The sequence below is a fragment of the Perognathus longimembris genome, chromosome 15 (genome assembly GCF_023159225.1).
Source record: "Perognathus longimembris pacificus isolate PPM17 chromosome 15, ASM2315922v1, whole genome shotgun sequence".
Lineage (NCBI taxonomy): Eukaryota > Metazoa > Chordata > Mammalia > Rodentia > Heteromyidae > Perognathus > Perognathus longimembris.
In genome coordinates, this window is record NC_063175.1 from 9,802,823 (window position 1) to 9,820,744 (window position 17,922).

Consider the following 17,922-nt stretch of genomic DNA (forward strand, 5'->3'; position numbering starts at 1 on the left):
CTTGCTCATTTGCCACAGCTATCTGCTTCATTCATTTTTTTTTTTGCTTTTGCTTTTTTTTTTTTTTTTTGCCAGTCCTGGGGCTTGAACTCAGGGCCTGAGCACTGTCCCTGGCTTCTTTCTGCTCAAGGCTAGCACTCTACCACTTGAGCCACAGTGCCGCTTCCAGCTTTTTCTATATATGTGGTGCTGAGGAATTGAACCCAGGGATTCATATACATAAGGCAAGCACTCTACCAGGACTTTTTAAAACAAAATTCCAGTGTGGTGTTACTGATTTACCATTGATAAAGCAAAGGCTTTTATTTTTTGTCAATTCTAAGATTTAATGGTTGTAGAATTGGGATGCAACTTAAAACTAGAGTATGTTTATAGTGGAAATATTTGTAATTCCCCTAGAAGCTATTATTCAATTGACAGCATGTCTCAATAGTCTCCTAAAATTCTGAGGGCTTGAGCTGTGTGGAAGACACTAACGGAGGTAGATGGGAATGACAAAGGCTTTAATTTTTTTTTTTTTGCCAGTCCTGGGCCTTGAACTCAGGGCCTGAGCACTGTCCCTGGCTTCTTTTTGCTCAAGGCTAGCACTCTACCACTTGAGCCACAGCGCCACTTCTGGCCGTTTTCTATATATATGTGGTGCTGGGGAATCGAACCCAGGGTTTCACGTGTACGAGACAAGCACTGTTGCCACTAGGCCATATTCCCAGCCCCAAAGACTTTAATTTTTAAAGACAGGTAGACCTGCCATCCTGTCAGAGCACACAGGGAAGGCAGACCTGCCTTAGTTGCTCCGATCCTGCTTACAGAGCACACAGGAAGCCTAAGGATATGGTCCACACCATCACCCTTCCCTAGTATGAGCCAGGCCTCAGCTCTCAGTTCAAATCCCCGCACCACAAAAAGCATTATTGGAATCCAAAGACATCTATCTTGACCTCAAATAGCTGTTGTCTGGTGGGCTATGTGAATGTGACCCTTTGTTTTCTGTGGTAGCGTTCTCTTCACAACTCCGTTGAGAATTCTTTTTTTTTTTTTTTGGCCAGTCCTGGGCCTTGGACTCAGGGCCTGAGTACTGTCCCTGGCTTCTTCCGCTCAAGGCTAGCACTCTGCCACTTGAGCCACAGCGCCGCTTCTGGCCGTTTTCTGTATACGTGGTGCTGGGGAATCGAACCTAGGGCCTCGTGTATCCGAGGCAGGCACTCTTGCCACTAGGCTATATCCCCAGCCCCCTCGTTGAGAATTCTTGAAGTGGGTCTGGAGCGAGCACCTCTCCCCCTACTCCTATTCCTGTTCCCGGGCACTTGCATTGTGTCAGTGTAGCCGCAGACACTGCTTTCCACCAGCGATGTTGCAAACCACTTCTAGGCTGCTGGCCTCATGACAACAGTAAGCTAAAAAAAAAAATGGCATATCCCAAACACCTGTGGCTCACGCCTGTCCTCCTGGCTACTCGGGGGGCTGAGATCTGAGAACTGACGTTGGAAGCCAGCCATTAACCACCAAATTGACCACCAAAATGCTGAAGCGGAGCTGTGGCTCAAGAGACAAGAGTGTCAGCCTTGAGGGAGAAAGCTGGGAGGGAGGCCACGAAGGAAATACAAATCCAAATCGCTGAGCTTCTACCTTACCCAAGTCAGAATGGCCAACACGGTGAATTCCAACAACAAATGTTGGTGGGGAAATGAGGGAAAAGGAACCCTACTTCATTGTTAGGGGGAATGAAAGCTAGATAAGCTAAACACAGAACTTCCCTATGACACAGACGTACCACTCCTGGGCATCTACCCAGAACATCACAAGCCAGGACACCTAGAGACACCGCCATGTTCACTGCTGCACTATTCACAACAGCCAGGGTGTGGAAGGAAGCAGTCCAGTGCCCTACAGAAAAAGGTAGAATCTTACACAGCCATCAGAAAGAATAACACGATGCCATTTGCAGAGAAATGAATGGACCTAGAACCAATCATGTTAAGTGAGGTAAGCCAAGAGACACAAAAAGCGCATGCTCTCCCTCATATACAGAAGTCAGATCTAAAATACACCAGGACATGAAAAAAGAAGTGGACTCCAGGCATTTATATGGAGCGAGATGAAAGGAGGATATTCTTAGGGGAGGAACACAAAGGCACAATGCCTATGTGCATTTGATCATATGAAATCATATTTATCAAAATGAACTGCAGGAAATGGAAACAAGAGGTTGTTTTCTTTGCTTTTGTTTTTGATTTGTCTTGTGTATTGTTTATCTGTCTTTGGGAGGGTGAGAGGGGCACAGAAATGGAGGGGCAAGGTGAACAAGTGAATCAGTAATACTAGACACTTCACTGAAAATTAACGATATAAGTTATGGGTGAGGATGAGAGGGAAAAATTGAGAGAGAGAGTGAGAGGAGGAGTGACATTATCCAAAAATAAATGTATTGTTTACCTGACTTATGTTATTGTAACCCCTCTGTATTCATCTTTATAAGAACAATAAAAAATTAAAAGAAAACACTAAGAGACTGCTCCCTGACCCTGAGTTTAAGCCCCACTACCAATACAAAAAATGAAAAGATGGCTTATGGCTGACTGAGTAGTTATATATTTATATATTTTCTGGCAAGACAACACAATCAGAAAAACATCTAGAATTCTTTTTTTTTTTTTCAGTTAGGATCTAAATTGTGGCCTTGCATGTATTTGGAAAATGCTCTGCCCCTTGAGATACTGTCTCAACCCCACATCTAGGTATTTTATACTATTAGTTTACTGTATACAATTGTGACCAACACTTTAGAATATTTGGCCTGGTGCTAGTGGCTCTGGGTATAATCTTAGTTATTCAAGAGGCTGAGATCTGAGGAACTCAGCCAGCCTGAGATCCCAGGCTTGGGAAGAAAATTAACCAGGAAAAAACTGGAAGTGGAGGTGTGGTTTAAGTGGTTGAACACCAGCCTTCAGAAAACAAAGCAAGGGACATCACCTAGACCCTGAGTTTAAGCTCTGGTACCGGTGCAAAAATAAAATAAAATAGATTATCAAGTAAAATGGTGACAAGGAATATTCTGAATGTTGTGTTATTGTTGCTCATACTGTTAATATCACAGTGTCAAGATCATAATTTATTCTGTTTTCATTATCAGCTAGAGAACTATTAAAGTGGACACCGTTTTTCACACATCTTTAAGTTTGCACATAAACCAGAAACAACAGTAAAAACTGTGAACACCAATAAAAAAAACTGTGGACACCCTGTATAGAAACACAGAATTAGGATCCTTACAGATAAGCCATGTACAACAGTGAAACCATTTAATTAAAAAGAAAGAATCCAGCCAACATTGCCAACACATTTTAAGACTTTGGAATTCAGGATGTGCTGTTGTGTTTAGAGATTTGAAGGTCTCTCCTGCCATCTAGTGGAAGAATATATGTATCACAGTTTCCATGAGCTTGGTAAATTGTTTTTTAGTGTTTACCACAAAATGGTTCTGCCAGGAAATCACCCTCTGAATGGTCATTCTAGGTGACACACACACACACTTTTTGCTTGTTTCTTGTGTCAGCTGGAATGGGAGTAAATGGAAAGCTATTTAAATGATGCTTGGTTAAAAACTTAAACTTTTGTGAAAGAGTACAGTGAAGGTAGCTGGTATCGATAAGTAAAGCCCATTATCCTAGCTGCTCAGAAGGCTGAAATCTCATAATTGTGGTTCAAAGCCAACAGTAGGCAGAAGGTCTATGACACTCTTATCTCCAGTGAAGCACCAAAAGGCTGGAAGTGCCGCCATGGCTCTAGTAGCATGCCAGTTGGGAAGTTACACTATTAAGATACAGGGATACGTGCTAAGCAAAACAACAAAAACAAAACTAACAAAATATAAAAAAATAATTGGATAAAAAGAACTTTATATACTTGCAAATACTCATGGAACATATGGACACACACGGGAAGATACAGCATCTTGTCACTTCAAGGACAGAGTATGAGAAAGGAAAAGGCTTTCCACTAGGCCTGGTGGCATGATGCAGCCCAGAATGGCCTTTAACTCATAATCCTCTTGCCTCCACCTCCCGAGGACTGGGATTACAGGTGTTGGCCTAGAACAAAACTGGCTTACTTTCCATTTAAAAGTTTTATGCTTTTTCTATGCCAATGAAAAAACTGTATCTAGGATTTCATATTTCATTTTGTTTAATAGTCGGGCACTGTGGCTAATGCCTGTAATCCTAGCTATTCAGGAGGCTGAGATCTGAGACTTGTGGCTCAAATCCTCTCCAGGCAGGAAAGACAGTCTCCTATTAACCTCCAGAAAATTGGAAGTGGAGCTGTGGCTCAAAGTGGTAGAGCACTCGCCTTGAGCAAAAAAGATTAGGGACAGTGCCCAGGCTGAGTTCAAGCCCCACCTCTCTCTCTCTCTCTCTCTCTCTCTCTCTCTCTCTCTCTCTCTCTTTCTCACACACACACACACACACACTTCAAAATAACTGTATTGATTGTAATGTTCAAGTCTTGTATACACTGGTGATTTTTTTTTTGTCTGTGTGTGCTGCTCCTGGAGATTGAACTCGAGGCCTAGGCATTGTACCTGAGTTCTTTTGCTTAAGGCTACTGCTCTACAACTTGAGCCACAGCTCTACTTCCAACTTTTTAATGGTTAAGTGGAGATGAGAGTCTCACAGACTTTTCTGCCCAGGCTAGCTACAAGCAAGTGATTCTTAGGTCTCAGCCTCCTGAGTAGCTAGGATTATAGCCTTGAGTCACAAACCCCTGATTCCTACTGGCATTTTAATGGTGTTCTTGCACTTTTTTCATGTGTGCGTGTGTGTATACATGTGTTGGGGATTATTATGGCCTGGGAAAGACTGCCCTTCCACCAGCCTTGGGACAATAGAAGTCCCTCCCACCTCCTGACCTCCACCCCTTGGGAGGTGAACACGTGTGTGCCACCATGATGGGATTGTCCCGCCCACAAAGGGAAGTTTCGTGATGTCACTTGATGAACGTGACCCCTAGCCTATGACTGACCCTTTGGCCAGCCCCCTTTCTTTCCCGCCATTACTTCTATATAAGTGCCCTTCCATATTAAAGTCTTTGAGACGCATTCCACCACCGCAGCGTGTCCCTGATGCCTTCCTTTTCGCCTCCGCCCTCGGTAACATGTGGGGGGACTGGGGGGAGGGGAAGCTTCAGCAACCCGTCCTCAACTTAGCGCTTGCCCGTGTGAGCACGCCTTTGGCCTTCCGCTGGCGGAGGGCCAGGCTGGGTGCTCTTTCATAGAGTTTGTGGTTACCATTCTCCCCGTGGGGGGGAGAAAGGGGGTGTCCAGAACCCCAACATAAATGGCGCCCGAACGGGGACCGAATTGTACGGCCGAGAAGTTCGGGGTACAGTATCCCCACAGATTGCTAAGTAGGGTTTTAGAGGAGGGTCCTGCCCATCCAGACGGGGCAGAAGCATGGAGACATGGGCTCGCGGGACGCGGCGCCAGAGAGTTGCCCCGCCGTGGCGATTTGGCGCCGGGCGGCGGAGGGAGCGGGGGCGCTCTTCCCGCGGAAACATGTCAGTGGAGCAGTGGGGCCGGAGCAAGAGGAATGCGACCCCGGGCTGGGGTCGGTTCTGCTCTGCGCGCCCCGGGCCAGACGGCAGGCACCCGCAGTGGTGCTTGAGAAGCAGTGGGTGGCCGAGCGCCGGAGCGGTTTGGCTTGCGCGGGCTGAGCGTGAGTACACTGGGTTCCGCGCCGCCCCGGGTTTGCCAGCTGCGTGCGCTGGGGCCGCGTGGCCCCGGGCGGCACCAGGCATCTTTTGCGGTAACATTTGGGCAGCCGAGTGTGGCGGGCCGAGCACGGCGTGGCGGAAGCGCGGTTCCGCCATGTGGGAAGCTGTGGCATGGCGGCGGCAGAGCTGCGGATAGGAAAAAAAAAAAAAAAAAGGCGTGGCGTGCAGTTTAGACCTTGGGCCGGCGTCCCACTTGGGGTGCGCGGGCGGCAGCAACGGCAGCAGCAGCCCCGGAGTGGCTGGACCTGCTGCAGCCCGGCAAACTGCTTTGTGCCCGCCGATGGTCGTTAAGCTCAGAAATTCGGGTGAGTTGGTTGAATCCTGATTTCTCTGACTTAACACACACGTGGAGCGCAATGGAGTCCCCCATATTGAAGGCGGGGTCCCACCCATTCCCCCCAGGTGAGGGGCGTGCCAGACTCCCCTGGGCTGGGCGGGGACTCTGGACTTAACGATTGCAAGTGATTGCCTGCTTGCCTGCACGTTTTCTCTCCGCGGCTGCAGGCGGGGTTAAAGCCAGGGAAAATTATTAAAGGGAAAAACAAAGTTTTGATACAACAATAGGTAATTTGATTGAACTTCCATGTTTACCAGTTCAAAGATATGAAATCAACTGGAGTTTTTCTAGATGGATAAAAGGGTTTGCTTGTCCACTGTGATTTAAAAATTGTCATGTTGGGAGTGTGTAATTAACAGGTTTCCCTTTTGTTTTTTATTCAACCACGTGGTTCTATTATGGGCAAATCAATATCATTTGCCGCTGGAATTCCAGAAAATTTAAATGGCCAATCAAAGCAATTTTAAAGAGCGCTCAGGTATTTTTGTGTGTGTGTGTGTGTGCGCGCGCGCGTGTGGTTGTTGGTAAGATTTAAAAGCATAACAATAGGTTTCCATCCCGGTGTTCGATGGAGATAAAGGTGCCTATAAAAATTTCCATAAGGTTCAAATATGCAACATGTGGTAAAAGTACACCAGTATGTTATTTTATATTCAGTGTGTTTCCATAAGGTTCAAATATGCAGCATGTAGTAAAAGCACAATGGTATAAAATCAGCATGTTATTTTATACTCAGTGTGTTAAAAGTTAAGTGTGCATGTAGCCTTAACAACTCTTTGGCATAAATTAAGATTTTACCTTCCTATTTTCTCTCCTGTGTTCTCATAAACTCTCAAGATCAAGAAATTGAGATTGCTTCATACAAATGTGACCATTAACCTCAACTTTCCTGACCCAGGATTAATATACTGCTTTATAGGATACAGGTGGACAGATGCTAGCCGCATGGACGGTGACAGCTCCTGGATATAGGAAGATGCCACCACAGTCTGTTCCCGAACTGCCTTGTTTCACTACTAATGATTCTTTGCTCTCTCTCCCATTGGAAGCTGCTCGAATGATTTAAGAGCCTTGAGTAGGATGTGAATAGTTCCATCTTAACAGTTACTCCAGGTTAAATCACCATAGTTATGTTAGTGGTCACAGCTAGCCAGGTAAAATTTTGGGATTAAGAAAGTCTTAAAATTTTGTGATTAAGAAAGTCTTTGAATTTTGTGATTAAGAAAGTCTTTTCACCCTGCTTAAACCAGAAGGGCATCGATATACCAGAGCCAAAAGTGCTGAAAAATTTTGAACACTCTAACCAATCTATATAGAAATTTTGCAGGCAACCCAGAGCAAGATGTGAGCAAGAGATACCACTACAGCTTTGCCTCGAGTTCCCCATCGCATGGCATGGAACTTGCCAAATGGGGATGAGGGACGCAGCCACTTCCGAGACTGAGGATTCCACAATGCTTTAACCCTTTGCCCTTGGTTGTCATTTATCTGTGTTCTCTTTCACTTGCCAGTGGGATTCAACGGCGTGATTCAAGTTGATGGCATGTAAATCTCATGTTCTCTAAGTGTTATAGCCAAACCTTCACAAGCAGTTTTTGGTCAGTTCTCAACGACTTACAAATGGATTATCTCTGTTGTGTTTTTTCCTTGTTGCTCAACTGGGAATAAAAAGGGCTTGTAGGACTATGACTCCCTGGATAGTTCAAAGCCAGCCCGGGCAAAAGGAAAAAATCTCTCCAAAATCCCACCTCCCAGTTAACAACAAAGAGCCAGATTGAGAGCTCAACCACAGAGAGCGAGCAAAAGGCTAAAGCAGCACCGTGACTCAAGTGGTAGAGCACTAGCCTTGAGCGAAAGTGCTCATGGACAGTGCTCAGGCCCCGAGTTCAAACGCGGATGGGAAAATGCAATTCCAGCCACAAACGTTGAAATTCCTGGGACTTAGCCAGTCCAGGAGACGGAAAGGTGGAGTGGAGTGAGAGGAGAATGGTGCCATATTATCCTAAAGGGAGATGCCTTGTTTCACCCTTTCAAAATGGATCAGAGCCGGGAAATCGAGAGAGATAATTCCTGTCCATTTTCTTCTTTTTTGCCAGTTGTATATAGGTGTATATATATATTTATTTATTTTGCCTCTGACTGGCTATGCCAAACCAGTTTTCTATCATTAAACACTTCTTTCAGTCGTTTCTCCTTACTCGTTCACTTTACAATTGGGTTTATGCTCCAAAAGGGAACTGTTCCTGGCTTATGCCCAGGGTGTGTTCTATGCCATTCATGCCAACCAGCTCTGAGAACTTGTCGATACTTTGCCTGACCTTTTCAAAAGTGTCTTTTGACAGAATAACATCTCTTGCTGAGATCACCAATGGGGAATTTGCCGTTCACAGTCGTCACCCTAACACAGGCCTGAACCCTGGAGGCACCAGCCTTGGAAACTTCTGGGTATGCCCAAAGACTCAGGGGGGGCTGGAGAAAACCATAGCGCTCTCTGGCCCTAGTGACCATACTCATGGTAATGATGGGGACTTTTTGCCAGCTACACCGGACTGCCAGGCTGACCAGGGGCCCTTGATTTACGTCGCCCCCTTGACAGCAGGAAGTAGCTACAGAAGATGAGACCTCCATCCATACTCCCTGCCTGGTGGCCGCCGGTGTCATAATTTTAAAAAACAAAAGGGGGAGGTATTCCCCAGGATTAATTAAGGATTCCCTAGGATTAATTAAGGATTAGTTATGCTTATGTTAATTATCCAGAAATTTTAAATCATCCCGAATCAGTGTGGGATGGAGTACAGTATATGTGTTTTTCCAGATTGGAAAATTAAACCCAGAGCACCCACTCTGGAGAAATGTTTTCTTGTTCTCTCCAGGAAAAGGAGGACCATGTTGGACTTCTGCTCTCCCATGAAAATATGGAAAGTAGGACTGCCTACGGTAGGAGGCAACCAAGCTTCCTTTCCTTGTCTGCTTTCTAGATTCCTTCTTGAGCATCTCATGGCTCATGGAAAGTAGGACTGCCTACGGTAGGAAGCAACCAAGCTTCCTTTCCTTGTTTGCTTTCTAGATTCCTTCTTGAGCATCTCATGGCTCAATGTTTTGCTGTGGCAATACTGCCTACAGCGTCACACAAAGAAACCAAAGGAATTTTGCACCATGCTTCTTCCTTTCCTCTCCCCCTGCTGCTAGACTTGGGGAGTCCCGTTGGAAAGAAAATAGGAGCTGAGGGTATTGACACTCAACCCCAATGTTTTATGATAGAAATGTTTAAAAGGGTAAATGCAAAGGTTTAACACCTTGGCTTCAATGTTTATATAAAAGAATGTTTTACTAATCACTTATGTTTGAGTTATCAGCTACTGTGAACTGCCGGGAATGCCAGAGTTTCAGCTTCTACCTCACCAACAAAAGAGGGCTGCTGTCTGCACCTTCCTGCACTTGGCAGAAACCAGCTGAGGATTCTGACTTCTGGACATAGCCAGATGGATGGACCCTTACCTACCCCTCACCCCAGTTTTGTGGAAGGGGCCCCACAGATCTTATGTCAGCATTTGCCTTATGCCCACACATGCCATGTGTTTACAGCATCCCCTGCTTATTGAAAAAAAACAAAAAGGGGGAGATTATTGGGGATTATTATGGCCTGGGAAAGACTGCCCTTCCACCAGCCTTGGGACAATAGAAGTCCCTCCCACCTCCTGACCTCCACCCCTTGGGAGGTGAACACGTGTGTGCCACCATGATGGGATTGTCCCGCCCACAAAGGGAAGTTTCGTGATGTCACTTGATGAACGTGACCCCTAGCCTATGACTGACCCTTTGGCCAGCCCCCTTTCTTTCCCGCCATTACTTCTATATAAGTGCCCTTCCATATTAAAGTCTTTTGAGACGCATTCCACCACCGCAGCGTGTCCCTGATGCCTTCCTTTTCGCCTCCGCCCTCGGTAACATGTGGGGGGGACTGGGGGGAGGGGAAGCTTCAGCAACCCGTCCTCAACTTAGCATTTGCCCATGTGAGCACTCCTTTGGCCTTCCGCTGGCGGAGGGCCAGGCTGGGTGCTCTTTCATAGAGTTTGTGGTTACCATTCTCCCCGTGGGGGGGAGAAAGGGGGTGTCCAGAACCCCAACATACATGAAGACATTTCTGATGCCCCCTAACCTTTTTCAGTAGTGGGGTTTTAACTCAGGGTCTCATTCTTGCTACACAGAGTCACTAGTCCTTGAGCCAGGTACATACCCTTTTTTTCCCTTTAGTTTATCTTTCAGATGGAGTCTTGCATTTTTTTTTTTTTGGCTTGGCTCGCATCAGCAATCTTCCCTACCTATGCCTTGCACCTAGCTGGTATTCTAGAGGTGAGCCACCACATTCAGCTTATTTGTTGAGATGAGGTCTCGCTAGCTTCCTGCCTAAGCCGGGCTATGCCACCTTTTCACCCTTCCTCAGCTTTGATGTTCCGTTCCCATTCCTCTCCATCCATAATATCAGACACTACCACACCTAGAGAGAGTGGATGGTGAGCTGGGATCCTAAGTCCCCTTTCTTTCCAGTTGGTCAAGCATCCTGCATGCCAAGTGGGCTTTGTAGAGTGCCAGCCTTTGAGTAAATGCATCCGACTCCCGAGTTCAAGTCCAAGTTTTGAAACAAAAAACAAAAAAGAACCCTACATGTTTTGTTTTGTGGTTTCCAAAAACGGGAGGCCTCATTCTGAGTCCTTTCACTTGGAAGCATGTCCTAACGGCCCGGATGGAGCGAGGCCGTGGTCCCAGCTCACTCATCAGTGCCTTCAGTCTACCGCTGTGGGAGCCCTTGCTTTACCTTCTAGAACGCAGAGGTGTGTTTGGGAGCGTGGGGCGGCAGCTCGCGTCCGGAGTCCCAGCGCTTGGGACTGAGGGGTCAGGAGTCTGAGATCAGCCCGGTCCACACCGCCTCGCGTGTATAGGGAGACTCGGCCTCAAAACAAACAACAACCCCCTCCCCCCCCCCCCCCCCCCCCCCCCGCCGTGGCTCAGCACCTGCACAGCCAGCAGCCGCGTCAGCGAGGTGAGTGTGACAAGGTGACAAGGTGACCCTCGGCACTGCGGTCCTAGGGCCTGAAGCCCCAGGCCCCGCCCCCTCAGGAGGCCTCGCCCACATAGGCCCAGGCCCCGCCCACCCCCGCCTTCGGTCCCGCCTCCAGCTCCGCGTGGCCGGCCTCTGAGAGGGCGGGGGGACGTCTGCGTCATCACGCCGGGCCACGCCCCCGGGAGGAGACGCACGCGTGGGGAGCGTGGGCTCGCCGGTGAGCCGGGGCTCCCTGCGCGGCCGGCGCGTCGTTGTCCTCGTACCGAGCCAGCTTCCCGGGACCGCGGGTCACCGCCCGCCGCCGCCGAAGCCACCGCCGCCGCCGCCGCGACGCCTGCCCGCGGAGTGCGGCGGAGTAGGCCGCGCCGGCGGCCATGGCGCACCGCTGCTTGCTGCTGTGGGGCCGGGGCGGCTGCTGGCCCCGCGGCCTCCCGCCGCTGCTCGCGCCAGGTCCCGGCGTGGGCCCCCGCGGGAGGCCCTGCCTCCGGACGGTGAGTGCCCGGCGCCGAGCGCCCTTGCTCCGGCCCGGGACCCGCTTCCGGCTTGGGGAGCGAGCGTCAAGGTCACCGGCCCCCCGGCGCACCCCGCCGCGCGGCCCGAGGCACCAGCCGGCCCCTGCGGGACGAGCGCCGGTCGCGGGCGGGTGGGCGGGCGCGCGCGCGAGCAGGCGGCGGGGATGTGAGGCGAGGCGGGCTCGCGCGGCCGCCGGGCCCGGAGCGGCCCCCGACCTCACGGACCGGGGCCTGGCCGCCGCTCGCCGAGGGGCGTGTGGTAGCCAGCGCCGGGCGCTGCGAGCGAGGCCTGGGCCAGCTTCCGCGATGGGCCCCGCGAGGGTCCGGCGGCCCCACCCCGACGCGACGGCGTGTTTGCAGAGTCGCGGCCGCGATTGTGTGCCTCGACTACTACTCACTCTCTGTGGAGTCGGTGTCGGCCGATCAGCCCGGGGCCGGCCCCGCACTGGTGTGACCCCGAGGTGCGTAGCCTGCCTGCTGGTTGAGGCCCTGGGATCAGGTCCTTGCACCCTGGCTTGGTCCGCCCCGGAGGAAGTTAGCTTGGCCCTTCCATTTAAGGGGCTCGCCGTAATAATAATAATACAGTGGTCTCAGCGTCCTCAGGGGATTGGCTCCCAGACCCCCTTTGAACACCAAAATCAGAGAGCAGGTGCTGGGAGTATTCTGCACATCCTTTTGTTTCGTGTTATGTGGAATTTCAACTCAGGACCGCATGCCCCTGGGTGCTCCGCTTTTTGAGTCATACGCTCGCCCATTTTGCTGGTGGGACCTGGCTCCTCTCTCTTAGCGATCTTTTTACACAAGTGGCCTTGAACTCCATCTCTGCGTCTTGAGAACCTGGGATTATATGTGTGACCTGATGTTTTTATTTTTTGAGGCAAGGTCTCACTATGTAGCCCAGGTAGGCTTCCAACTGGTGATCGCCTCTCTTAGCTTCCCAAGTTCTGGGCCCATGGGTTTGTACCACCATGCCGTATATTTTAAGTAATCTCTACGAAATAGTTGTTATGTCATAGTATTTAGGGAGTAATGACAAGAAAAAGTTGTTCCCCAGAAACATTTTCCTGAGTTTTGTCAGTGCTTGATGGAGTCCGAGGGTTTGGAAAGGGTGGATAGGAAGGTGGAAGGCACCTGCACTTAAGATTTTTACTTTGATGCTCTCTTGCCAGTCTTGCATGCGCTCTTTATTTAGGTCTCTTCCTACATCTGTCTTTCCTGCATTTCCTGCACCAGACTTTACTCTGTTTCCTTCACTGAATCCATTTTCCCATCTTCCCCTGATGTCTTTCTTTTTACAACTAGTGGATAGTGAGCTCAGACATACTCAAGGCTGACAAGAATCTGCCTGTGACTTTACCTCATGGAAAAGTCACACCTTTCTAATGGCTCTGTTGTCCCCAATGCAGAGATACAAGGTAGTCGGTGCTGGCAGCTACAACTGGTTGGTTGTGGACTGCCCTGTGTAGGGACAGGGGTCATTCATGTGCTGTCTGAGAAGGAATCTGATAGAACTTGTTGTTGCCTGACTGGTAGGGGTCAGACAGAAGTACTGTCCTCATAGTTGAGGTTCCTGGGAAGTGGTTGTGTGTGTTGAGATATCACTTCTCTGGTATGATTCCCTAAAGACTAAGAGGGATGGATGATTCAACTACTGGGAAGTTCCCATATTATCCAGTACAAATGCCAGTCCTCTAGATGAGGGATGTAAAGTTAAACTTTATGAATTGATACCTCAGTACTCTTTGAGTATAGACACCCAGGACTCTGACTAGATAGACAGAAGAGAGAGGTTTTTGTAGATAGCAACCTCCATAAAAGTGCTATCACAGGATTATTGCTAATAACACTATTCCAGGGTACCTCAGCTTGAAATAGAGCCAAAGAAGGGTGTTTTAAGGCAACAAAAAGTTTTGTATACCACATGTGTTAGATCTTCACCAAATTGTGGTATTGTAAAGAAGCATTTATATTACCTCTATACCTTTATATTACCTTGTCTATATATAGTTGGTTCCATATCTGTAGGTACCCTTAGAGCAAATATTTGAAAAAAATCACATGTGCCGAACACATGGCAGAGTTTTCTAATAACTATACCTAACATTTACATTGTATTAGGCATAATGAATAATAGAGCTGACATATCCTGTATGAAATGTGCAGGTTCTATGCATATAAGTATGTCATTTTATATCATGTGCTTGAGCGTCTCCACATTTGATACCTAAGACCTCTAGCTTCAATCCTTGTAGAAATTGAGGGATTAATATGTTCTGGTTGCTATTGGATATTGTTACAGATTTGTTCCCTGGACTTCTTTGTGCTTCTGCATTTCTTAGAGGTAGGGATGTGTATGTGCGCACACATGAGCACACAGGTTTTGGGTTTTGAACATAGGACATTGTGCTCTCATTTGTCTTTCTTGCTCAAAAAAGTTCTCTGTCACTTGAGCCAAGTCTCCATTCCTTTGGAGCTGGAAGCATTGGGAATAGGGACTTTCTGATTCCCTTTATTGACTTCCCTAGCTTGAGTTTTTGTTGTTGTTGTTGTTTTGCCAGTCCTGGGGCTTGGACTCAGGGCCTAAGCACGGTCCTTAGCTTCTTTTTGCTCAAGGCTAGCACTCTACCACTTGAACCACAGCTTCACTTCTGGCCTTTTCTGTTTATGTGGTGCTGAGGAATCTAACCCAGGGCTTCATGCATGCTAGGCAAGAACTCCACCACTAAATCACATTCCTAGCCCTCCTTAGTTGCACTTTCTTACTGTGACCTTACCTAGTAGAGATAGGGACAGAGATCCCTGAGAATTCTTTTTTAAAGACACCAAATCTATCATGAGGGCGCTACCTTTGTGATTTGTCAACTCCCAAGCTTTTTTTTGTTTATGTGGTGCTGAGGAATTGAACCCAGGGCTTCATGCATGCAAGTCAAGCACTCTACCTAAGCCATATTCTCCCCCCACCCCCACCCCCCAGCTTGAGTTTTAATCTGTATGTTTACTGGATTTGGTTTTGTGAAAAAACTTTAGCCACTTTGGATGTGTCCTTTCCTTTTTAGTGATACTAGGGTTAGAACTCAGGGTCTTGTGCTTACTAGATAGACAGTCACTCTTCCACTTGAGTCCTGTGGCCCATCTTGCTTAAGTAGTTTTCCAAGTAGAATATCTGTGCATTTTGCTGGAGCATCTTTGACTTTGATCTTTCTACTTATGCCTCCTGCATAGCTAAGATAATGCCTGTTTTTTGTTTGTTTATTTGTTTTGTTTTTGTTGCCAGTCTCGGGGCATGGACTCAGGGTCTGAGCACTGTCTTTTTTGCTTTTTGTTTTGTTTGCTTGTTTTCTGCCAGTTCTGGGCCTTGGACTCAGCCCGAGCACTGTCCCTGGCTTCTTTTTATTTTATTTTATTTTATTTTATTTTATTTTATTTTATTTTATTTTTTTATTAATTGGACATAAATTTTTTTTACAAGGTGTTGTGCAAAGAGGGTGCAGTTACATAGTAGGGCAGTGTGTACATTTCTTATGATATCTTACGACCTGTTTTTCTATCCCTTGTCTAGGTCAGGTTGACATATATGCAATATACAATGTATCAAGAACATATACAGTATTCACAGACTTGGTCTCTACTGTCTCTCCGTCTCCCTTTCTTAACAGTTATATATCAGGGAGATCATGCCCCTTTGTTTTCTGTGTTCTAGGCTTGTCTCACTCAACATTATTTGTTCGAGTTCTGTCCATTTCCCTGCGAATAACAGTATTTCACCATTCCTAATCGCTATGTAGTATTCCATTGTGTATAAGTACCATATTTTTTGGATCCATTCGTCTGTGGAGGGGCATCTGGGTTGTTTCCATATTTTAGCTATTGTGAATTGTGCCCTGGCTTCTTTTTGTTCAAGGCTAGCACTCTACCACTTGAGCCACAGCGCCACTTCCGGCATTTTTTTTATATATGTGGTGCTGAGGAATCGAACCTAGGGCTTCATGTATACAAGGCAAGCACTCTACCACTAGGCCATATTCCCAGCCCCCAGAACTTTTTTTTTTTTTTGACATTACTAAGAGTTTGAACTCGAGCCCTTAGGCTTACTAGGTAAGTATTCTACCTAAGATACACCCCCCAGCCCCTCAACTTTTTAACTTCCTTTTTATATTACTGAGTTCAAACCCCAGGCCTCAGGCATGCCACTAAACTATATCCCTGCCCCCAAACACCTTTGTGGTAATATACGTTATATAAAGCAGTGAGATGTGTCTTAATGGGACTTGTATAACCATGTTTCTCCTCAGGATGTAAAATCTATTGAATAGCTGTAGTACTTGTTGCTAGGATATTTATAGATCAATGATGTTTGGCCTTAACTTTATCATTGAGTTGATAGTTAGTATATTTGTAAGAATACTGGTCTGTAATTTCAGATAAACACCTTGAACTATTATAGTCTGTAAAAATGAGTCATCATGAAACAGCAGCTTTTCCTGTCAGTTAATCTTTTGAATTCTGAAAGTTAGGTACAAATTGCCAAAGTGAAACGTGCTGTTGGGTGATTATAATGTGGATGTAGTTCTGAATTCTGCCCAACTGAAGTATTCTTACCTTCTGGATAATAGTGTGTCTCCTGGATCTGTGGCTAGAATATGTGGCACAATGCCATCTGACCTTGGTCCTTTCTGAAAGGAGTTATCTTGTGCTAGTTTTTAACCTTCTGTGGAACAGAGAAACATTTTATTCACTTTGTGATAATAGGAAATACTTTTTGCATTTTTTTCTCCCTATGTAGTCCTCATGCTTATATTTTTGTCCTCTTGCAGCTTTATCGATATGCTACCTCTCAGGCAACAAGCAGCAGAAATTCTCTTCTGACAGATGTAATTGCTGCTTATAAAAGATTTTGTTCTCGACCTCCCAAAGGTAAGTGCTGAGGTATTACTATATTGCTCTGTGTTCTGGTTAAAGAGATATACCCCTTGCAGGTGTTTGCTAATTTAGTTTCAGCATGACTCTTAAACTTGTGTCTACCCTGCTCCCCACCCAACTGCTGTCGGGTTATAGCCATGAAATTGGCTTAGAAGGAATCTTTTGTCTTTAGTACCTCCAGACCAGGAATTGTATTGTTTAGACTTTGACTACTTTTTTGTTCTTGTTGTTGGTCATGGGGCTTGCACTCTGGGCCTGGGCACTGTCCCTGAGCTCTTCAGCTCAAGGCTAGCGCTCTACCATTTGAGCCACAGCGCCACTTCCAGATTGCTGGTGGTTAGTTGGAGATGAGTCTCACGGACTTTTCTGCCAGGCTGACTTTGAACCACAGTCCTCAGATCTCAGCCTCCTGAGGAGCTAGAATTACAGGCATGAGCCACTGGCGCCTTGCTCTTTCATTACTTTTCTTTTTTTTTGCCAGCCCTGGGGCTTGGACTCAGCCTGAGTACTGTCCCTGGCTTCTTTTTGCTCAAGGCTAGCACTTTGCCACTTGAGCCACAGCACCACTTCTGGACTTTTTCTATATATGTGGTGCTGAGGAATCGAACCCAGGGCTTCATGTATACGAGGCAAGCATGCTTGCCACTAGGCCATATTCCCAGCCCCTCTTTCATTACTTTTCTACAAGCAACCTTGTCAGACTATCAGCAAACTGGCTTTTTAGTGGCTTGTCAGTGATACTGAAAACTGCGTCCATACAAAATGTGGTGAATTTTAGTTTGAGGATTTCCTCCTCCCCTTTTCTTAACAGGATTTGAAAAATATTTTCCTAATGGGAAAAATGGAAAAAATGCTACTGAACCCAAAGAAGCTGTGGGAGACAAAAAAGGTACATGCTTAAAAGATAATATTAGAATTTATTGTTTTCCCTAATGATGATGGCCACCAAAAGTCAGCTTTGACACTAGCAGTTACCCATATATAAAGTTTCATAGTTCCTGAATTTCACTTTACCTTCATTTTCTGTACATATTTTCCTGTCCTTGTGCAAATTGAAGTAATTTCAAGTCACCTTAGAGAGATTGACTAAACTAAGACTAGTAGATAGATCTGACACATTAGTAAAGCCACACATAATTTAAGAAAGGTCTTATCTGACATGTGATATAGTACAGTGTTGTGAGAACCACATGAGCCTTAGACAGCATTGCTTAGGCCTAGGAGGGGGAGATGTGTGTGTGCTTCCAGCTTCCTAGCCCCATTTCATAAGTGCCAGACCATTTAGCACAATGCCCGACATATGTTGCACTCAGCTGGCTTCCCTT

The 17,922-nt window shown here is 46.8% G+C and overlaps 1 protein-coding gene across 1 annotated transcript in view; it reads left to right on the forward strand.

Moving 5' to 3' along the window:
- Positions 1 to 11,357: 11,357 nt before the first annotated feature.
- Positions 11,358 to 17,922, forward strand: part of Afg3l2 (AFG3 like matrix AAA peptidase subunit 2) — a 47,386-nt gene continuing 40,821 nt past the window's right edge. Inside the window, exons 1-3 of the mRNA XM_048363173.1 lie at positions 11,358 to 11,656; positions 16,492 to 16,591; positions 17,409 to 17,486. Of these exons, the coding sequence (XP_048219130.1) occupies positions 11,540 to 11,656; positions 16,492 to 16,591; positions 17,409 to 17,486 (295 nt within the window). The 5' untranslated portion in view covers positions 11,358 to 11,539. The remainder of the gene's footprint in view (positions 11,657 to 16,491; positions 16,592 to 17,408; positions 17,487 to 17,922) is intronic.